Source organism: Ichthyophthirius multifiliis, assembly GCF_000220395.1.
Source record: "Ichthyophthirius multifiliis unplaced genomic scaffold scaff_1120509250452, whole genome shotgun sequence".
Lineage (NCBI taxonomy): Eukaryota > Ciliophora > Oligohymenophorea > Hymenostomatida > Ichthyophthirius > Ichthyophthirius multifiliis.
This window is the reverse complement of record NW_004086730.1, coordinates 4,496-27,464: the sequence shown is the minus strand read 5'-3', so window position 1 is coordinate 27,464 and position 22,969 is coordinate 4,496. Positions and strand designations below refer to the sequence as shown.

General features: G+C 17.7%; 5 protein-coding genes and 2 non-coding genes across 7 annotated transcripts, besides 45 other annotated features; 3 read left to right on the top strand and 4 right to left on the bottom strand. All coding sequences in view use genetic code 6, as the record gives it.

The window, feature by feature from the left end:
* The first annotated feature begins 626 nt into the window (after nt 1-626).
* IMG5_074840 (RNA polymerase ii second largest subunit, putative) lies at nt 627-3,940 on the top strand. The gene is made up of 6 exons (XM_004036612.1): nt 627-950; nt 1,055-1,824; nt 1,882-2,282; nt 2,385-2,756; nt 2,800-3,519; nt 3,573-3,940. Exons 1-6 carry the CDS (start codon nt 681-683, stop codon nt 3,848-3,850), a joined length of 2,811 nt encoding a protein of 936 aa, XP_004036660.1. The 5' UTR covers nt 627-680; the 3' UTR covers nt 3,851-3,940.
* Nucleotides 962-1,050: a microsatellite.
* Nucleotides 2,303-2,370: a microsatellite.
* Nucleotides 3,878-3,929: a microsatellite.
* Nucleotides 3,912-3,952: a microsatellite.
* A 1,347-nt stretch (nt 3,953-5,299) lies between these two features.
* Nucleotides 5,300-5,376: a microsatellite.
* Nucleotides 5,325-5,380: a microsatellite.
* Nucleotides 5,381-5,887: 507 nt separating this feature from the next.
* Nucleotides 5,888-5,962: a microsatellite.
* IMG5_074830 (pyridine nucleotide-disulfide oxidoreductase family protein, putative) lies at nt 5,961-8,430 on the top strand (the record flags this gene model as incomplete). Its single annotated transcript, XM_004036611.1, has 5 exons — nt 5,961-6,093; nt 6,142-6,203; nt 7,009-7,363; nt 7,835-7,871; nt 8,403-8,430. The coding sequence occupies 5 exons, from the start codon at nt 5,961-5,963 to the stop codon at nt 8,428-8,430; spliced, it is 615 nt and encodes a 204-aa protein (XP_004036659.1).
* Nucleotides 6,666-6,725: a microsatellite.
* Nucleotides 6,669-6,725: a microsatellite.
* Nucleotides 6,677-6,726: a microsatellite.
* Nucleotides 8,338-8,399: a microsatellite.
* Nucleotides 8,431-8,711: 281 nt separating the features above from the next.
* Nucleotides 8,712-8,753: a microsatellite.
* Nucleotides 8,754-8,784: 31 nt separating this feature from the next.
* Nucleotides 8,785-8,840: a microsatellite.
* Nucleotides 8,786-8,830: a microsatellite.
* Nucleotides 8,841-9,248: 408 nt separating the features above from the next.
* Nucleotides 9,249-9,325: a microsatellite.
* Nucleotides 9,326-10,438: 1,113 nt separating this feature from the next.
* Nucleotides 10,439-10,505: a microsatellite.
* Nucleotides 10,451-10,506: a microsatellite.
* Nucleotides 10,507-10,582: 76 nt separating this feature from the next.
* Nucleotides 10,583-10,634: a microsatellite.
* A 92-nt stretch (nt 10,635-10,726) lies between these two features.
* On the bottom strand, nt 10,727-12,223 carry IMG5_074820 (hypothetical protein; the record flags this gene model as incomplete). Its single annotated transcript, XM_004036610.1, has 2 exons — nt 10,727-11,251; nt 11,363-12,223. 2 exons carry the CDS (start codon nt 12,221-12,223, stop codon nt 10,727-10,729), a joined length of 1,386 nt encoding a protein of 461 aa, XP_004036658.1.
* Nucleotides 11,260-11,337: a microsatellite.
* Nucleotides 11,295-11,353: a microsatellite.
* Nucleotides 12,224-12,926: 703 nt separating the features above from the next.
* Nucleotides 12,927-12,961: a microsatellite.
* Nucleotides 12,928-12,953: a microsatellite.
* Nucleotides 12,962-13,034, bottom strand: IMG5_074810. Its single transcript has one exon. It is a non-coding gene; the product is annotated as a tRNA-Glu (tRNA).
* Nucleotides 13,035-13,151: 117 nt separating this feature from the next.
* Nucleotides 13,152-13,215: a microsatellite.
* A 247-nt stretch (nt 13,216-13,462) lies between these two features.
* Nucleotides 13,463-13,517: a microsatellite.
* Nucleotides 13,518-13,644: 127 nt separating this feature from the next.
* On the bottom strand, nt 13,645-13,724 carry IMG5_074800. Its single transcript has one exon. It is a non-coding gene; the product is annotated as a tRNA-Leu (tRNA).
* A 279-nt stretch (nt 13,725-14,003) lies between these two features.
* IMG5_074790 (hypothetical protein) lies at nt 14,004-14,751 on the top strand (the record flags this gene model as incomplete). Its single annotated transcript, XM_004036609.1, has 4 exons — nt 14,004-14,044; nt 14,286-14,356; nt 14,399-14,506; nt 14,606-14,751. 4 exons carry the CDS (start codon nt 14,004-14,006, stop codon nt 14,749-14,751), a joined length of 366 nt encoding a protein of 121 aa, XP_004036657.1.
* Nucleotides 14,036-14,074: a microsatellite.
* Nucleotides 14,067-14,096: a microsatellite.
* Nucleotides 14,088-14,162: a microsatellite.
* Nucleotides 14,125-14,162: a microsatellite.
* Nucleotides 14,511-14,561: a microsatellite.
* A 176-nt stretch (nt 14,752-14,927) lies between the features above and the next one.
* Nucleotides 14,928-14,967: a microsatellite.
* A 1,191-nt stretch (nt 14,968-16,158) lies between these two features.
* Nucleotides 16,159-16,193: a microsatellite.
* A 1,654-nt stretch (nt 16,194-17,847) lies between these two features.
* Nucleotides 17,848-17,890: a microsatellite.
* Nucleotides 17,891-18,341: 451 nt separating this feature from the next.
* Nucleotides 18,342-18,402: a microsatellite.
* Nucleotides 18,403-19,480: 1,078 nt separating this feature from the next.
* Nucleotides 19,481-19,533: a microsatellite.
* Nucleotides 19,507-19,537: a microsatellite.
* A 139-nt stretch (nt 19,538-19,676) lies between these two features.
* Nucleotides 19,677-19,741: a microsatellite.
* Nucleotides 19,686-19,727: a microsatellite.
* Nucleotides 19,742-20,239: 498 nt separating the features above from the next.
* Nucleotides 20,240-20,303: a microsatellite.
* Nucleotides 20,248-20,315: a microsatellite.
* Nucleotides 20,316-20,926: 611 nt separating this feature from the next.
* IMG5_074780 (kinesin motor domain protein) lies at nt 20,927-22,530 on the bottom strand (the record flags this gene model as incomplete). The annotated part of the gene is made up of 6 exons (XM_004036608.1): nt 20,927-20,988; nt 21,169-21,250; nt 21,336-21,428; nt 21,748-22,010; nt 22,068-22,234; nt 22,368-22,530. Coding segments are annotated over 6 exons (828 nt in total), but the record flags the coding sequence as incomplete, so codon positions are not given.
* Nucleotides 21,253-21,332: a microsatellite.
* Nucleotides 22,269-22,344: a microsatellite.
* Nucleotides 22,269-22,355: a microsatellite.
* Nucleotides 22,274-22,362: a microsatellite.
* Nucleotides 22,284-22,353: a microsatellite.
* Nucleotides 22,287-22,359: a microsatellite.
* Nucleotides 22,531-22,969: the final 439 nt, after the last annotated feature.

Below are 22,969 nucleotides of genomic sequence, written 5' to 3'. Positions count from 1 at the left end.
TGGAGGAATAGTTCTAAAGATGCAGATTTAAGTATATATAAATAAGTATATATTAATTAAAAAAATATTTAATTTATAAAGGAGGACCTTAAAAAATATACCCTATGACAGCAAGAATTAGTGATTTAGATTATTGCGTAGAAATAAGAATTCCAATAAAATTTGTAAAGGAAACTTTAGATCCGATTTCAAAGAAAGTTGATAAAGAATAAATAGGAGATCCTAATAAAAATATTATTACTTTATGCGTAATGCCTGTTATGGTTTAATCTAAATAATGTAGTCTAAGTGGACTTACTTTAGAATAAAAAATTAGAAATGGAGAATGTTAATATGATTAAGGAGGATATTTTATTATTAAAGGTTCAGAAAAAGTCGTTGTTGCCTAAGAAAGAATGGCTTTTAATTTTGTTTATGTTTTTAAATAAAAAGATGAAAGAATGCCTTGGATTGCTGAAGTATTTAAATATAGATATATAAAAAATACTATACTATATATATATATATATATAAAGGTAAGATCTATTCCTGAAAAAGCTACGGCAATATAGAGTAAATTTACATTAAAATTAAAAAAGAAAAATGATGAATATTAGCTTTTTTGGAGATGCAAATATGTAAATGATGATATTCCTATATTTCTTTTATTTAAAGCCCTTAGTATATAAACAGAGAAAAAAATGATGGAGTATATTTTTTATGACCTAAAAGATAAAAATAATGCCGGAATGATGGAAATGTTAAGAGAATCTCTTCTTTTAGCCTCAAAATGTAAACATTAAGAATCCGCACTATAATATATAGGACTAAGAATTAAATCTTCTAACAGAAGTGTTTCTAGATAAGAATCTATTAAAATTGCAAAAGAAGTACTTTGTTAATATTTATTACCTCATGTAGGTCTTGATGAAAAATCATTTAATTAAAAAGCTTTTTTTGTAGGATATATGGTAAATATTGTTATATAAATAATATATATATATATATATATATATATATTTATATAAATATATATATATATATATATAAATATATATATTTATTTATATAAAAGATATAAAAATTATTAAATGCTGCTTTAGGAAAAACTTCAGAAGATGACCGTGATCATTATGGTAAAAAAAGATTAGATATGGCAGGCACTTTAATGAGTTAATTATTTAAAGAAAGACTTCGTTTATTCCTTCGTAGAGCTAAAAATTAACTTTAAGAAAAGATAAATAAGACCCTTCGAGAACCTGACAATGAATTTTCTTTACGAGAAGACATATTTGACCACCGTCTTATTTCTGACTCTTTGAGACTTGCTCTAGCAACTGGAAATTGGGGCTAAACTGCCGACGGAGAAGTGGCTAAAACTGGCGTGGCTTAAGTTTTGAAGAGAGATACTTCCTTATTTGCTACGATGTCTCATATGAGAAGAGTAAATGCCCCAATGAAGAGTGCAGCTAAACTAGCAAAACCTAGATAACTTCATAATACACATTATGGGCTTATTTGTCCTGCAGAAACACCAGAAGGATAGAAAATAGGGATGGTAAAAAATATGGCTTTAATGGCTTAGGTTTCTTTAGGATTCTCAGAAGGTGATAATAAAAACTTTTTGGAGTTTTTGGAAAGTTTCTAAGAAGAAGTTAAGCCTTTTGATATTTCATAAATTTCATTTGATGATATTCCTAAATTAACTAAAGTTTTCTATAATGGAAATTGGTTTGGTTTTACAGATAAACCAGATGATTTAGTTAGTTTTATTAAAAAAACTAGAACTAGTTAAGAACTTAAAGGACTTTCAGTTGTTCGAGATATCATAAATAAAGAAATTAAGTAAATATAATATATATTTATATTTTTTAATATATACATTGTATAATTTTCTTTAAGAATATATACAGATAGTGGAAGATGTATGAGACCTTTATTTATTGTAGAAAATTATTAAACTCGTCAATTAAAAATAACAAAATAAGATATAAATAAATATATATAGATTCAAGAAGAGAAAATAAATTCTGGTGATGTAAAAGAATATAAACTTTTTTCTGAATTCTGTAAGGAAGGATTTATTGAATTTCTTGATGTAGAAGAAGAAGAAGGAGCAATGATCGCTATTGACATTAACGATTTTTATCAAACCGAAAAATTGAGAAAAGATTTGCCTTTTACACATTCCGAAATTCATCCAGCCATGATTTTAGGTGTATGTGCTTCAATTATTCCATTTGGTCATCATAATTAGGGGCCAAGAAATACTTTATAATCAGCTATGGGAAAATAAGCTATGGGTAAAAATATAATTTATTTAATATATATATATATATATATATATATATATATATATATATATATATATATATATATATATATATATATTCATTTTTTTACAGGACTTAATTCTACTAATTTTAATTTAAGAGTCGATACACTTGTTCATATTTTATATTATCCTTAAATTCCTTTGGCTTCAAGCAAATCTAATGATTATATATGTTCTAAAAGTATTCCTTTTGGTATAAATGCTATTGTAGCTATTGCTTGCTTTACTGGTTATAATTAAGAAGATTCTATTATAATGAACTAAAGTTCTATTGACAGAGGTTTATTTAGATCTGCCTTTTTTAGGACATATAAGACTTAAGAAAAAAAAGAAGAAATGGGAGCTTTTTCAATAAAAGAAACAATATGCTTTCCTGATTAAAATAAAACAGTAATTCCTAATAGTAATTCTTTCTTAAAACTAGATTATGATGGAATTATACGTAAAACTCTAATTTTTAATATATATATAGAAATATTAATTAGCGCCAGGAACATAAGTAACTGGAGATGATATTTTAGTGGGAAAAGTAGTTGAGCTTCCTGAAAGTTAAGATTTTAAATCCAAAAACTTTAAATAATTTAAGGACGTATCTTTATGTTCTAGACGTTCAGAAATAGGATACGTTGACACAGTAATATTAAGTGAGGATAAAGACGGTTTTTATATTGTAAAAGTCAAGCTTAGATCTAATAGAATCCCACAAATAGGAGATAAGTTTGCCTCAAGACATGGTCAAAAAGGTACTGTAGGAATGACTATTAGAGGAGAAGATATGCCTTTTAATATATAAGGTATCCCCGCCGAATTAATTATTAATCCTCACTGTATTCCTTCTAGAATGACTATAGGACATATGATAGAAGGCTTAAACTCCAAACTTTCAGCCCTCAAAGGTATATGGGGAGACGCTACTCCCTTCTCAGGTCTAAAACTTTAAGATATAGCATCTGAATTACATACACATGGCTATTAAAAATACGGAAACGAGGTCTTATATAACCCTTATACAGGTTCCAGACTGACTACCTAAATATACTTCGGACCCACCTATTATTAAAGACTAAGACATTTAGTAGATGATAAAATGTACTCAAGAGCAAGAGGACCAGTTGTAGCTATTACTAGATAACCCACACATGGTAGATCCAGAGGGGGGGGACTTAGATTTGGTGAAATGGAAAGAGATTGTATTATAGCACATGGTATATTATATATATATATACATATATGTTAATATTTTTTTATTTTTTATTAGGCACTAGTAATTTTTTAAAAGAAAGAACTTTTGGTGTTTCTGATTAATATAGAGTTCATGTGTGTTCAGAATGCGGACTAATTGCAAGTGCTAATTTAACAGATCATTAATATATTTGTAAAGGTTGTTAGGAAAGTAGTGATTAGAAAAAAAAGAATAGTTATAAAATTGTTTAGGTGTTTTTACCTTATGCAGCTAAGTAACTTATTTAAGAACTTATGGCTATGCATATTGTGCCTAGGATTATGGTTAAAATTAATAAGAAGAATTATGTTTGATATTTTTTTTATTAATAACAATCTTATATTTAATTATATTTTTTTTAATTTTATTATATTGTATTTTAATATTATTATAAAAATATTTTATTTTATTTTAAATAAATATAATTATATAAACATAAGTATAATATATATATATATATTTATATTTTATAAATATTCTTTTTCGTCAATTAAATTTATCTAAAAATTTGCATTTTTAATTAATTTAAATTATTTAATTTATTTTGTTTAAAAAAAATAACTTAATTAAAACATTAAAATAAAATTTAAAAAAAATACTATAATATTAAATAAAATAATATTTATTTATATATATATAAAAAAATGTTGTAAGAATTATTAATTGATATATTGAATTCAGAAATAGAAGCATGTAATTAAATACTAAAACATTAATAATACTTAAAAACATTCAACGAATTCTGCCCAACTTAGGCTTTCAAATTATTGATAGAAACATATTCTACCTAAAATGCTACCAAATAAGAATTTAAATGGTACTCTTGTATGTCATATAACCCAAGGAAAATCCTAAAATCCTAAACTCTAATTAATTTTTTTAAAAAGCATGATGAAAATCCCATCGATGAACAAGTCTAAGCCTTACTTTTAAAATACGCAAATAAAAATGACGAATTCGATATTTATTCTTTCCTCGAAATTCTTGATTTTGATCCTTAAAACGCTCCTCTTGTAAAAGAAAAAGATGATAAATAATCCAAAACTTTATCATAAAGATGCATGTTTGCAATTGAGAGTATTTTTTTAATAAACTACGATGTTTTAAACCATACAGAGTATTTAAAAGTAAAATAATATACATATATATATATAAAAAAAAATATAGTCAGTATTATAAAATGATAAAATATATATATAATAACTATTCGAAGAAATCGATAAAGAAAATAAAGGAAAAATAGATTATGGAAATTTACATTAATTTTATACTAATTATAATATTCCATTTACATATTAAGAATTCGAATTTTTATTAAAAAGAGTAAAATCGAAAAACTGGTAAATTAACTATATTCAATTTTATGAACTTCTTTTAAATTCTATACAGTATATTTAATAAAGACAAACCTTAAAAAAAAATTCAGAAAATTTAGACTTTAAAAATTCATATTTAATACATAGTAAGGAAAAAACCGAAACAATTAAGGTTTAATTAAATTAAAATATCACAAATAAAAAAGATGGAAAATAAAGTATTTTCCAAAAAAATGCAGATTCTCATATATATGAAGAAGGTCTAAATACTCCACGTAGAAATACCAAATATTCGAATTTTGAAAATGAAAATAAAAATTAAAAAAAAAATGATACATATAATGAATATAATAATGATTTTAAAACATAATAATCAATATTAAATAATAAAAATGAAATATAAACTTAATATTCATTAATAAATTAAAACCATAAAAATTAATAACTAAATAATACATAAAACAGTAATATTTAATAATAATAAAATAATAATAGTATTATTTAAAATAATACTAATAATAATAATAAAATTTTTAGTAATTAATAAATTAATTAAACTCAAAAATAAATAAAGAAAAGTATAATAAATGAATAATAAGATTACTAGACTATTAAAATAATATAAGACGAAACAACTATAGAAGACCAAAATAAGAAAATTTAGTAAATATTAATCTAATAACAAAAACATGATAATATTATAAAAGAAAACAGGGAGTTAAAAATCCAAAATTAATAGTTAATGAAAACACTAAGAAATTACTAAAATGATATTTAAGCTTCTAAAGTAAATATTTAAAATTCCCAAAGATTAAATACTAATAACGAATAAAATAATAATATAGATTCAACTATAAAATAATTTAAATAAGAATAATATTAAAAATAAATCTTAAATAGTATATAAAATGATACTTTAGAAAAAAAATAGCAATAATAATAACTAGAACAGACTTAAAAATAATATTAATAATCTCAAAATCAATTATATGTATTATAAACATAACCTTTATAACCTCTTTTACTTTAAAGTTCAATATTATAACCTTAAATAATATAACAATAACCTTAAATAATATTGTAACAATAAATGATATAATAACCTTAAATGATTCCAAATAAAATTGTTCAAAAACCACATTAAGTTGTAGTTCCTATTATTTAATAAAGTATAATTAATCCTGTTTCTAATCTAGCGAAAAAAGCTTATTTAGTATCCCCTGCTTCTGTTATGACTTCTAGTAGGACTATATTATAATAATAACCTTAAATTATATAAGAAAATATAGTGTAATAACCTGTCTTTATACTTGAATAGGCTCCTTATAAAATGAAAACACCAATTTAAACAGTAAGTAATTAAGTTTTAACTAATTATAAGACTTAAAATAGCAAATACAATAGTACTTTATAACCAGGATTAATTATTTGAAAAAAAAATGCACATAAAATATTATATATATATATTCAGTATTTAATTATTTTTTTATTAAAAAAATAAAATTATATACAATTATTTTTTTTTAATACTACTATGCAACATTTCCAATCAAAAATTAACCATCTAATTAAATTCTTTAATAGCATGAATTAATGTATTAGAAGGACAATATATATAAAAGAATCCGATACTGTGAAAAATAATATAATTTACTAATAATATTAAACTTTTGAATAATTTACTATAATAAAATAATAAAGATCAAAATATGTTTTTATTTATGTATTAAGTAAATATATATAAATAAAATTCAAAAACATAAATAATAAATAATAAATACAAAAAAAATTAATTCAAATAAAATACTTTTTGTAAAAATAAAGATATATATATAAATATAGATATATATATATAAATATATATATATATATATTTACATATAATAACTTCTAAATTCATTATAAAAAAAATGAAAAGAATAATTTTAAATATTTTTTAAAAATCAAAAAAAAAAATATTTTTATCATTTATTCTCCCTACATCTTTTTTATATTTAAATAGAAAATACTTGATTTAATCTCCTATTTATTTATAGGAAAATACTTCAAATAAAACTAGCAATAATATTTCAGAAATTTCTTCTTAATAAATTTTTTTATGTAAAACCTATGATTTACAAGAAAATACTCTTTATTTTTTCCAAATTAATTAAAAGCCTCTTCTTGTTGCTAAAATAGATAATCAAATTCATATTGTAGATGCTATTTCTCCTATTGATAATTAAACATTACTCGATTCCACTTTATTGATCGGAGATCGCATTTTTGATATTAAAAACGGCGCCATTTTCTCCATAGTAACTGGTATTCCCGAATATTCCTCCACCTTAAGCCAATTAACAAAGTACACAGTAGATATAACCCCTGAAAATTCCATATTAATCAATCTAAATGATAAAAAGCGTCCCTTTGATTAAATAAATATGCTTGGCTGGGTTCCTTCCTTCGAAAAAATCGCCATATTAGGCTCTGGAATTGAAACTCTAAATATCGTTCGAACCCTCCGTTTATGTAAATTTTCTGGAATAATAAATATACTATTAGGAGAAAAAGACTTAGATTTTCCTTACAACAAAGACTTGCTAATGGAAGATTTAGAAAACTTAAAACAGAACACAATACAAGACGAGTTTATTTAGAAATAATTCAATATAAACATAATAAAAGATAAAGACTAAAAAGACTTAAACATTAAATTATTTAGCGACTATATAGAAGATTAAAACAAAGAAACAGTTTTAAAATATAATAAACTAGTTTACGCATTAGGAAAAAAAGGCTTTTTAAAATAAAATTTCAACGAATATTTAAACCAAAAATATAAAGGAATTTACTGTTTTCCATCCAAATTTAAAGACTTCTAAAAAATCAAGGAAAATCTAAATAATTTCAAAAATGTCCTTTTTTTAGGAAATAATACTTCGACTTTAAAAATGGCTTTAAATTTGAAAAAAAACAACTCGAAACTTCAAATTTATATAGTCTTAGAGTCCGAAAACCATCTTGAGAATTTAAATACGTAATAATATATATCGGAGTATATAGAAAAACATCTACAAGAACAAGGTATTAAAACTCTCAGGAAAAAGACAGTACAAAAACTACACTTCTAGCCTAATAATAGTCTCCAGTAAGTTTAACTTAATGACAATACTATTATTGAATGTGACACTTTATTTTTTATGTAATAAGAAGTGCCTAATTTCGAATGTATTAAATAATCAACAGATTATGAATAGGAAATTAATCCTTTAAAAACTAATTCTTTTTATAAAACTAATTTTGCTAATTTATGGACACTTGGTTACACAGCATCACTTATTTAGCCTTTTTTGTCAAAAAATTAATCTTTTGATAGTTAAGGAGATTTAATTGTATAAGGATAATAATTAGCTATTAATTTATTAAATAAAAGACAAGCTATAAGATTTATACCTTTTGAAAATATTAAAATTGGAAATTTATAACTAAATATTATTGGTTTAATATATATATATATATATATATATATATATATATATATATATATATATATTTTATATATATAAAGGTTTTCCTTATTAAAGTAATAGATTTGAATTATCTAAATCTAATGATAATGATTTTATTGCTTATTATTATTAAGATGATATGCTTGTAGGTGCGGCTTCACCTAACAGATATAGAGAACTTTCTATTATAAGAGAAGGACTTTATTAAGATATAATTCCAAGGGGAATCTAAGCGAATAATATTGATTGTGAATAGATTCTTTAAAATATATAAAAATTAAAATAGAAGAATTTATTCAGCAACTTTTAGTATTATATTAATGTAAAACCTCATGTTATTAAATGAAAATAGATATTCCTTTTTTTTATTATTATTATATATAATTAATTTATTAATTATTAAAATTAATATTAAATTGTAAGTTTTATTTTATTTTTTCTAAAAAATATATCAAAAAATATATCAAAAATATATAAAAAAATATATAAATAAAATAAAATATGGGAAATACTTATAATACCAAAAATAACAATGATACATAAAAACTAAATGATTTAAATTTAAAATTTGAAAAAATAATACAAGACGAATCTTATGGTGAAATTAAAATTCTAAAAAGCATAGAAAACCCTAAAATTAAATACGCTTTAAAAACCAAAATACTTGAAAATGAATAAGAATATTAATATTACAGTGAATTATTATAATAAAAATCTAATTTAAAACATGAAAATTTAATATAAATAAAAAAATATTAAATAACTGAATATAAATAATACTGTTCAAATATAACAAAAGCCGAAATATTATATAGATATTATGACGATAATTTAAAAATAGAAATGTTAAGAAGATTCGAAATAGGAATAAAATATGAAATTGAGGTTATTTTTTAAAAAAAGAAATATAAATAAATATAAATATATATATATATATAATATATATATATATATATATATATATATATATATATATATATATTATTAGATTAATTATCATATTTTTTTTTTTCCTTTTTTTAAAAATAGGAAATCTTTTCATTTTTAGAATAAATGTTAAATGTTTTGATATATTTAAAACAAAATAATTTTCCGCATACTGATATATAACCTCGAAATATACTTTTTGATGAAAATGAGTTTTTAAAACTAACAGATATTAATTTTTTAACAAATGGCTTTTGTGGGCATAAAAAGAATGTTTTTAATTTAGAAAATGAATGCTTTTTATCCCCTGAGATTTTCGAGTGTTTAAAAAACGGTGATATTTTAGAAAAAAATGACTAGTATTTTGAAAAGGCAGACATTTTCTCATTAGGGTTAATTCTTTTGGCTATGAGTACATTTTAAACAGTGTAAAACATTTACGATTTTGATAATTTTAGGATAAATGAAGGCATTATTTAATAAAAACTTAAACTTGTAGAAGATTAATATGATATTTAATTGCATTTTTTAATTACCAGTATGTTAAGTCATGAAACCTAAAGACCAAATTTCGAATAATTATATAATATTTTAATGTAAATAAAATTCGGTAAATTTAATTTAGATGATTTTGAGAATAAATAATTCTAATAACAATAAACTAAATCTGAAAAAAGTTGCTAATAATTTTAAATTTAAAAACAAATAAATAGAATTTAATAATTTTAAAGCTAATATGATATGCAATAAGAAAAAATTAAAAAAGCATAAAAATAAACCGAAAGAATATAAAAAAAGGAAAATATAATCTAAAAAGCCGATAATGCAATATAAATTGGAAAAATTACTATTTTAAAATATAAACATTCATAAATAAAAGAATTTAAATCTGAATTATTATAAGATAAACTAATTTAAGATAATTTTTCATTAAATTCTTATTATTCTAAAAATAAATATGATTGTTTTACAAATAAATAAAATGAATATTATTAACTTAATAAAAACGAAAATTAATTTAATTATAGAAAAGAGAATATTTCATTAAATTAAAATGAATATATTTCAAATTACAAAAATAAGAATTATTCAATAAATAATAATGATTATTATTAATATTATTATAATAAAAGTTAATAATTTTATACTCCAAATAGATAATATACACAATTAAATTAATAATAAAATATTGCAAAATAAAATTAATTAAAATAAAATACTTAGTAAAATAAAATATCATACTAAAAACAATAAATTACTTCTTAATATAAATAAAAATGGAAAATATGAAAGAATATAAATAATTTATTTAATAAAAATATATATAAATATATACATAAACATATTTATATATAAATATATAATTTTAATAATTTTAAAATTATAAATATTTAATATATATTATATTAAATAATATATAATTAATTTTTTAAATTATTTTAATATTTTCATTTATTCAATATTCCAATTAAATTTAAGGTTACAAAGGTATATCATACTATCTATAATTAATTTAAAATTACTATTATTATTTAAGCCTTTAATTTTTCATCAAAAGCCAGGCAATAAAAATAAACTGAAAGAATATAATTATAATACCGACTCTATATTCCCCGTTATTATAAACTGCATATTCTTGAATCCCACATTATTAGTTATAATTATTGACTATACTGTTTTCAATAAATTATCTAAAATCATAATAATAACACAATTTATTATTATTTTTTGACCCGCAAGGTAAATTGACATATTATCCGTTATATTTAACCATAATAACATAGTTATCTTATTCATTTTAGTACAACTCAAAAATTAAATTGGAAGAAAAACTAGGAATTATTTCACAACTCTTTTTATTATGATTAAAATCATTATAAACACAATCTAAATTAATTAAATTTAAAATAACCATTAAAGGTAAAATTTAACTATCATGCGCACTAGAAACAATAAATTTATGATAATTTTAATTTTTAATCTTAAAAAATAAAAAAATTATATATAATTAAATAAATAAAATTATATATTAACATATAAATATATAAGTATATAAATTTATAAATATATAAAAATATAAATAACTTATTACTTTAGAATCAAATTATTACACTAGAAATTATAAATAAGGCGTAATTATAAGTTTACAATTTTCTGTTTTAAAAGTCGAAAGCAATTTACTATATGCTTTTAAATATTATATAGTATCAAATTCTTATTAAGAAATTTCATAATCGTAACCCATATATTTTTGGCATAAAATAACATCATATAATTTCGTAATATTTTAAATGTTAAACTTTTAATTAGTTTTAATTGACTTAGCAATCTTCTATACTATTTTTTCATATTTTTTATATTCTTCGTTAAATTTTTTTTCTTCTCTATTTACTATAATTCTGTTCTTATTTTTTAACAAAGGGCATGGTGGATTTAATATATTATCGTTATCTCCTTATGTATGTATTGAAAAAGGATATATACCGCTTGGTGAAGCAAAATTATCGTCCATTTATTTTATATACTAATATTAATTTTATTAATTAACTTATTAATATGTTGGTAAAAAGCTTTCTAAAGGTATATTTTCCATTAATTTGACCCCTGTACCTAATGGATAGAGTCCTATCATAAAACTTTAAGCACTTTATAAAGTTCTGTTTACATTTGAAGATTATATAAACATCTCTTCCTTTATGTATTATGGAGATAAAAATTTTTAATCTTCAATATATTCTTTTCTTAAAATTTAACCTAAATAATACATTTATCGCATTCCTAAACTGTTTATTTAGCCGTCATTAAGGAGCTGTTCTTGGTAGTTTTCAAGGTTTTACATTAGTTCGGAATATAAAGAATATCTTATGCCATGCCTGAATAGTATTTGTACCATTTTTAATTTTAATTCACAATTTATAACAATTAATATTGAAAATATTATTGAAATATACATTTTTATTATATTATATTTAATTTTATTTATTATTTTTTATATTTCAAAAAATAAAAAACATTGAAAAAATACAAAAAAAGATTGTAAATAAAATTAAATTATTATATATATTTATTTTTATGAATAAAAAAAAATGAATTTTTACATAATTTCAAATAAAATTAAAAAAACAACCTTATATTTTGTTAAAAAATAAATAATCTACAAAAATTTTACATTTCTTAACACATATAGAATATCAATATTTTTATTATATATATTTTTTTCTTATTAATATATAAATTTTAAACTCAAAATTATTTTATAAAGCATACATTGGCTAAAATGAACATTCTCTTTAGCCCATTTATACATTTTTCTAAATTTTCTTATGTTAATTTACTTAATAGTTTTGCTTTAAATAAAAAAATTCTCATATAATTAATTATAAGGTTATAATATACTTAAAATTTTAATATTTTAAATTATTTACAAAATTTTGACGTACTGATAAGTTGGTTTAACTATTTTTAAATGAAAAAATACATTTATTATTTATATTTGAAGTTTTGTTATCAGAATATTAAAAAAAAAAAATTCTAAACAAAAAGATATTCTTAAGAACTATTATTTATAGCCATATATATATATTTTTTTAACAGAATTATAATTATTTATGCTTTTATTTTAAAATAAAAATATTTTCAAGATGCTAATTTTAAAGTAAAATAAAAAAAAAATAAAAAAAAAAAAATATAATTCCCCATCCGGGACTTGAACCCGGGTCTCAAGGGTGAAAACCTTGTATCCTAACCAGCTAGACTAATGGGGATTATATAAAGAAATGAGAATATATGTGAATATAGTTAATTATTTTATATTATTATTTAAAATAATTATAGAAAATAGTTAAAATTTATCATTTTTTGTATTATTGTATACGAAATTTTATATATATTAAATTATAAATATAATTATATATTTATATTTATTATATATATATATATATATATTTGATGAATTCTTATATTAATATAAAAAAATTCAGAATTTTAACTTTTTAATTTTTAAATAAAAAACCAAATAAAATTTTTTTTAAATATAAAAGAATTAAAAATTAAAAAAATCTTATTTTATATATATTAACTAAAAAAATACTATTTTAATCATAATTTACAATGAAAATAATAAAAATTATTACATATTCAAAATATTTTAAATTATTAATATATAAAACAAAAAATATTTTTAGATATAGTAATAAAATATTATATTATAAATATATAATTAAATAAATAATATATTTATAAAATAAATTTAATTATGAAATTATACATTAATATATAAACTTACAAAATAAAAATATTTAATTAAAAATAAAAAAATTTATAAATAAATAATTATAAATTTCTTAAAAAAAATATATACATATTTAAAAATTTTGATGAAGGCGAGGTTCGAACTCGCGCCCTTTCGGAATAGAGCCTTAATCTACCGCCTTGGACCGCTCGGCCACTCCATCTTTAATAATTATTTTTATAATTTAAAATATAAAAAGCAAATAAAGAAAAATTATAAAAAAAATATATTTATTAAACATTTATTATATTTTTCCTTTTTTTTAAAAAAATAAAAACATATAAATAAATTTAATTTTTGAAAAAAAAAAAAGATATGAAATATTTTATAATTTTTTGTTATTTACTATTCAATAAAATAAATTCACTTTTCGTAACAATTGATGAATAATAAATTTGTTATAAAGTAAATTTGTTACCAAATTAAAGTTGTGAATTTTATTATGAAGTTTTAGGTTATGATGCTGAAAATTTCTAAATAATAGTAAGAAAATATAAAAATATTAATAAAATAATAATATAAAATAATATATATATTTGAATATACAAATATAATAATATTTATATATATATTTATATATATGTATATATAATTATATATAAAAGATATCAAATTTTGATCATAAGACTGTAGATTATATTAATTTAAGTATAAAAAATAAAGGTACTTATTTTATTAATTAAATCGAGAATAAAGCATAAGAATTTAATATATGTTTTATTAGTTTAAATTCAATAAGTAAATTAGTTTCTTTTGAATTTTAAAAATCTTCTTAAGTTAAATTTGTTGGAGATAGTATTTTTTTTTTCCAATATATATATTTATAAATTTAATTAGAGGATATTTAATAAACCGAAACATTATTTGATGAAGCAGAACAAGGTTTATAATATATTTATTAAGAACTTCATCACCAATCGATTCGTGAGAAAACACATAAACAACGTAAATATATATATTTATATTTATATATATATATATATATATATATATATATATAATTTAAATTCTTTTTTGTTATTAAAAAAAAATTAAATTATATAGTTATTGTAAGTACAGAAAATAAACTTAGTATTTGTTCTTTTATTAAAATCATTGTATTAATTTGCGTTTTTGGTGTTTAATTATATGCAATTTTAAGTTGGTTTAAAGATGGAAATTATAAACCCGTAGTTTAAGTAAAAAATTGAGATAAAATTATTATATTTTGATAATATATGCTTTGCTTATTATTTCTATATGAATTTTTTTTAAAAAATATTTATTTTATTTAGAAATTTTTTTCTTTTTTATTTTTTAAATAATATAAAAATAAACATATATATATATATATATAATTAATCTTGTTTTAAAAATGAAAACTTTGATTAAATTATATAAAAACTTAAATTAATATAAAATTAAATAAAGTATTAAAATGTTAAAAATCCATGTTAAAATAAAAATTAAATTTATTATTATTAAAAATTTTAATATATTTAATTATTATAAACAAATATTTTTTAAAATATCTTTATTTTTACACGAAAAATAAATGGCGCAAAAACTTAATGACAAGAGAATATAAAAGTTTGAATATATATATAAAATACACTATTTATATATAAACAAATAAATATTTAAAACAAAAAAAATGTAAAGTAATAAAAATAAAATATCAAAACAAGATAAGGAAAAAATGAAAAAAATATTACAAATTTTGTTTGAAAATGAAGATTCAGTAGAATTTAGATAACCTGTAGACCATATTAAATACGGACTTTCAGATTATTTATTAATAGTCAAAAATCCAATTGATTTATAAATAATATAAAAAAAATTAGAGAGTAAAAGTTATTAAAATAAAGAATAATTTTTTGAAGATATTTAATAAATATGGGATAATTGTAAATTATATAATGCTGAATATTCTGTAAATATACATATATACATTTATATCTTTATTATATACATATATATTAAAAAAAATATTAGTGGATATGGAATATAGCAATAAAATTAGAAAAGTATTCTTAGAAACTAATAGAGCATTATTTTAATATAAAATAAAATGGAGATTAAAATAATAGTAGTAATATTTAAAAAAGAAACAATTTACAAATTTAAAGATAAATTTTTAATTAAAAAATATCATAATTAACACCTATTTAATTAGGAAAAGTTATAGATTATATATAAAAGGATTTTCCGAGTACGTTTTTATAAAAAGAAAAAAAAAAATGCAAATAAATGTTAATGAAATAGACTTAAAATAAATATAAAAATTAAATAAGTACTATTTTTTATATTTTAAGAAAAAAATATTTATATATATTATAGATTTACAGAAGAAATCATTAACGAAAAAGAAAAAACTGTTAAAAAATTAAAAATTAAATGAAAAAAAATTAAATTTATATTTTATAAAAAAAATTAGTTTTTATGATAATAAAATTAATTTTTTTTAACATTAAAATTATAATATTTCTATTATTTTATTGATATTATAATTTAAATTTATTTAATTAATATTTTACATATGCATATACAATTAAATTAAATAGAAATTTAAAATAAATTAAAATTATAAATAATATTATACTTTTTTATAATAAACATTTTATTATTTTAAATTCTTTTAATATATTAAATTAAATTAAATTTATATTATTTTTATTCTTTTTATTTAAAAAAAATAAAAATTAATCTATAATCTATAATGAATTTTTAATAAATAAATAATAAACTAATATTTAATAAAAAAAGCTATAATAATAATATATTTTCCTATAATCCTTTAAAATAAAAAAATAAAAATCATAAATATCCATTAAAAAACTAATAATACATATATTTAAGTTAATATTATGTTTAATTCTCAATATAAAATATCCTTATTATAAATATTTTTTTTTCATAAACTATCAATTGTTTTTATTTTAATCATTTAAATAATTCCGATAATATTACTTAACATATTAATAAAATGGTTCTTATAATAAACTTATTTAGAATTTCTTCTATAAATATTTTATAATAATTGAGCTTTTGATTTATTAAAAAATTAATTTAAAAGTATTAGAAATATGTTTATTTTTCCATTTAAATTTAAATTTTTGTAAAAGAAATAAATTGGACTTTTTTTTGTATTCAAAAACAATTATTTTTATTTAATTATTTTATTTTTTTATTAATGTACGAAATGATATTAATTCAGAAAACAATGGCCTGTCTATAAAGATTAAAAAAATAAAATTTCAAATTATAAAAGAAAAGAAAACAGGCAATATAAATATACTAGAAAAGGAATCATATACAAAAAAAAAAAAAAAGTGATATATTTCAAATTAATATTTATAAAAATTAACTTAAAAGATAGATATATAGAATATATAGAAATTTATTTTTAAATATAAATTTAATTGTTTAGAATGTAAAAATGAACAAAGAGTATTTTTAGTATAAAAACATTCTAAAGAAAAATAAAAAAAGAAGTTTTTAAAAGAAAATATTTTTGATTTATTTTAATAAGAATGTAATGAGAATTGCATTTAAAAAATGTAGAGAAGAAAATTTAAGACATATTAATAAAATATAAATGAAAATTATTGATATTTTTTAAAAAATAATCATAGCTTTCAAAATAATATAGTCATTAAATTTAATATTTCAAATAAAAATGATTTTTAATAAAATAAAATTATAGAAAGAATGTATATAAAAAATTAATTTAAATATAAATAAATAATTAATAATTAAAAAAAAAAAATTGATTCTTATTTTTTAAAAATGACACATATATACAAAAATATAGCTTAATATATCATTAATAAAATAAACTAAAAAATTAATAGAAAATTATATTTTTTAGTTGATTATTAAAATAAATTAAAATTTTAAAAGAAAATTTTATGTTTTGAATATTAAAATAAATATAGACCTTTATTTTTTTGCAATTGAGTATTTTATAATAAAATATACTTTAGAAATATTATTAAAATACGGTATTTTAAATAATAACTTTTTTTAAAAAAAAAGAGTTGAATTATTGTTTTAAAACTAATTATTTAAAGATAAGATTTGCTTTTGTTAAAAGAAAATACAAAATATTGTACCTAATATACTAAAAAATTTATGAAAATAAATGTAGACACATTTAAAATAAATTTTTAAAAAATCAAGATATTAATATTTTATTATTTTAATAATAAAAACAAAATTATATATTTTATTTAAAAAAAATAAAAAATTTAAATAAAACTAATTATTATTTAAAAAATAAAATTAAATTGAAAATAAATACATACATATATATATATAATTATATATAAATATATATATATATATATAAATAATTATTATAATAAAAAAAAATGTTATTATCTATTATTTCTCTTATATTTTTATTTTATTTTTTTTCCTATTATTTATACGATTATAAAATAAATAAAAATATCTTACTAATTATATTTTTTATTTAAGAATATTTTTTTTTTTTATAATAATTAATTTATTAAAAATGTCATTTTTTTATAATTTTAATATTTTTATTTATTTTATCTTTTTTAATTACTTATTTATAATATAATAAATTAATAATCACGAAATTTTTAGTTTTATTTTTAAATAATATATAATTTTACACCAAAAAAAAAAATATTATATTTATATTTTATTTAATCCGAAAAAAAATAAAAATAAATTATAAATGATTACAAATTTATTAATAACATTAAAACAATTTAATTTTTCAATTATTAAAAAAAAAAAAAATATTATAATAATAAATCATTTTATATATTAAATAAAAAACTTTCTATAAAAAATAATAATAAAAAAAAACTCAAAAAAAATAATAATAATAATGAAATCTCTACTTTATAAAATACCTTTAATGTCCCTAAAAACACCCAAACTAAAGCTAATTCTTCCTTTCCTCTTCCTAACTCTTTCTAAAAAACCCAAATAAACCCAATTAACCTTAAATCTGAATCTCCTTAAAATGTTACCACTAACATCTTCCAAAACCAATAACAGTAATCTTAAATAATAGACTGTATAGTCCTTATATACTCCGAAAGATCTCACAAACCCATTGCTACTGGTTTAATATTAGACGATGAGGGCACATTTTTGACAATATGTAATATTTTTGACCTCGAGAATATTTAAAATAACCAACTTTATGCCAAATCAATGCGCGATGAATTCCAAAATATAACTTTCAGCTTTTCCCTTGAAAAAACTTTAAAATCTGAAAACATATGTTTTTGTTAAATCAACAAAGTAAATAAAAACCAGTAACTGCCATTTAAAAAAGGACTTTTAAATTCCAAAATTCCCTCTTTAGGAAAACGTATATATTAAATAGGAAAATCCAATTAAGATTTCTAGGTTTTTTCAGAAGGTATTCTAAATGAGAATACACTAAGTTCTGAATAAGTCTTTAATTTTTCAGCTTAATCATTACTTTTAATGTCCAATATATAGAACTTATATACTTCTATGCACGGTTCTCCTTTATTTGATTCACAAGGTCATATAATAGGCCTTAATCTTCCCAATAATTATACTAAATCACATTCAATAGCCCTTCCTGCATATCATTTTAAGGCTATCGTGGACTAATATTTATAAAAAAAGATATCAAGAAACCTTATTTGGGTATTTCTGTATAATCTACTCCTTAAGATGCAGAATAAATAGGAGCTTTTATATTAAAAGTAAATTAAGAAGGTCCAGGAGGAAAAGCAGGGTTAAAATTAGGTGATATTATTACTGAAATTGATGGAATTAAAATAAAAGATGGAAAAGATTTATCAAGAATAATAGGATATAATATAGGAGCATCATTTAAAATTAAAATATATAAAAATGGAAAAACAAAATATGTATAATTATAAACAGAATGATATAAAAATAATAATAATTTCACTTTTAATATTTTTTTTAAATATATATTTTTTTATATATATATATATATATATATATATATATTTCTTTTCAATATTTGTTTCTCTATATTTATTTATTATTAGAAATAATAGAAATTTCATTTATACTTTTTTCATTCTAAATACAAAAACTATTATTAATTTAATTCTATATATTTTTTTTAATTCTTAGTTATTCTGTAAAAGATTTATTTTAAAGTTATTTTTAAAGTTTTTCTTTAAAATTATTTTTAGAGACTAATTTTAATTTTAAAAAGTCATTAACATCATCTATTTTTTCTTATTTTTATGTTTTTTTTATATTTTTTTTTATATGACAGGTAATTTTACATTATTATCTTCTTAAAATAATTTATAATTAACTTTAAGTTATTTATTAAATTCACTTTTTAATTAAAACTCTTATAAATATTCTTATTTTTACGTTTTTTTATTAAATATTTCATATCTTTAAGTATTATCAAATTTTTATGTAATTTTTAAATTATTTAAACTACTATATTTTATTAAACTATTTATTTAATTTAAATTAATTTTCCTTTATATTTTAATATTGCATTTTGTGCTTTATATATTAAGTTTAGGCTTGTTTATATAAGGTAAATCGACTAAAGTTTTTTTTAGATATGCTCTTGACTTTATATTTTATCTAAATATTCATTTGATAATTAAAAATAACTTTTTTTATTAGAAAAATCAAATATAGAACTTATTTATTTATTTTCAATATCTTAAAAATCTTACTTATATTAAATATATATATATAAATATATATATATATATATATATATATATACATATATTTATATTTATAAATATATTATTTATTTTTACATCATATTTATTTAAGCTTTATTTTCTTATATCTTTTTCTTTTATTTTATTTTAATTATTTATTTAAATATCCAAGACTTTAAAAAAATTTTAAAAACATTCCTCTACAGTTTTTTCTATTTTTCTCTTTTATCTTTAAAAATTCTATCTTTCTATACTATTAAAAGACTTAAAACAAAAATATTAACACCAATTAATATGTTCTATAAAATATTTTGAAAAAATAACAATATTTTCTTTATGGTTTCTTTATAAAACTTCACTTTAATTAATCTCTATTTAAATATATTCTTTTATATTTTTTTTAATTTAACTAAATTATTTTTAGCATTTATTTAATATTTATAAGTTTTTTTATAATTACTTTTAATATTTTTTTTATATAGATATGTATAAAATATTATAATATTTTACTTTTTATATATTTTATATATTCAAATAATGTAAATTATACATTAAAGGAACAATTCTAATTAAAAAAAATTCTTTTTCATCTGAAGATTTTATATTTTCATTCATTATATTTTTCTCTATATTAATATACTTATCTTAAATATCTTATATTATATTATTTAAATTATTCATTTAATTTATTTTTTCATTATTAAGGTTTAAAAAATTAAATAGTTTTATAAAAATTTGACTTAAATGATTCTTATACTATATATTAATTTTTTAATATTTATATAAATATATTTTTATAATAAAATACTTTTAATTTTTCTTCATCTTTTCCTTAAAATTAAATTTTTATAAATGTTTACAAATTTTTTTTTATAATTTAAGTAAATCTCTATATTTATTCTAAATATTTGCATTCATTTAAAATATAAATTTCACCATTTCCTTACCAAAAATTCTATTAAGGATTGCATGTACTTTTAAAAGACCATTAAATTTATCTAACTGTCCTCATCGAATACTTATATATATATATATATATATATATATATATATAAATATATATATATATTTATATATATTATATATATATATATATATATTACTTCTAAATCATAAATAAAAGGTGAACAATTTCCAATAACATAACTTTTTCCTTTTCCTCCTAAAAATTCTTTAAAAAAGCTTGTAAAAGGTGACTAATCAAAATGTACAAAATTTACATTACTAATTTTTTGATTTATTTCATACAAATATTTTAAGCAATTATTAAATGAAAGCATAGCATTATTAACTCCTTTTGATTTAATTTTATCTTTAAGTTCATAAGATTCAGTATCTATTATATATAAATCTGATGAAAATCCTTATTCTTCCCCATTTATTATTAATTGATTTTATATATTAAATTTTATAATAAAAATCTCTTTCTCTGGATATTGATTAAACAAAGTAAAAGCCTAAGAGAAATCCTATATATAAATTTATTTATAAAATATACATAAATAATATAAATACTCTATTAATATCTCTTTTACCATCATTTTTTAACGCACATTTTAAACCACATAAAAAATCATGATATTCATTGCATTAAATTTAAGCCAAACCAGGTAAATAACATCCATTTTATGTGCTTACGTGTTCTAAATAATGACCAGTAAATGCTAATAAATCCCTAAAGCCATTTTCGAATCCAAAAAAGGATACAAATATTTTACTATTTATGAATATTTTTTACTTTTATTAATACAAAGCTCTAGAAATTTAGAAAGCTAAACCTATATATATAATAAATATAAAAGTATTAATTTTAAAAATCAAATGAATAAATATACCTGGATCATTAATATTTCCTAAAAAAGTATGAGTTTTACCAGAAAATTTACCACCTATAATAAATACCGACTAACTAAAACCTTTAAAACTATCATTTACTAAGTCTAAAATACCTTTTGATAAAATTTAATTAGTTTTTCCTACTGGAGGTATAACTTTTGTACACCTGTATATATATTTATCAGTAAAAGAATATATGAATATTTATATATGTTTAAATTTATATTTATATATATATATTTATATATCTATTTATATTTTTTATTTATATTTATAAATTTATATATATTTTTAATTACATATATAGTTTATCTTTTGTAATTGATTTTAATCCTTAATTTATTTCATGTCTGAAAATAACTGTTTGTTTATCAATTACTTCTACTGCTATATACGGATTTTTTGTTTATTCGGGAATAAATAATGGGCGTACTCTTAACATTGATATAAATGGAGTGGGACCTGGTCGATAATTTTAATATATTTGTTTATTTTATATTTATTGTTCTGGTATTTTAGATTGAATTAGTTTTATGTTTAATGGTTTCATTTTTATTTTATTATGTATGTTTGAAATTCTTATTTTTAATTCAATATTTATTAAAAATATTTATTTATTAGAAAAATAAAAATGAAATTAAATAAAATTAATAAAATATTTTAATTTATGATAATTTATATATAAATAAATATTGAAAAAAATATAATTTTTTTTTTAAAAAAAAATAATAAATTCTTTATATTTATTTTTACAAATAAATACAATATATAAATAATATTTATTAATGATAATAAATATATAAATGTATATATAATATATTTTATAAATATATATATCCATTTTAATAATATATTTTTATATAAATATTTATCTAAAAATTTTTTAATTGACTTTTATATT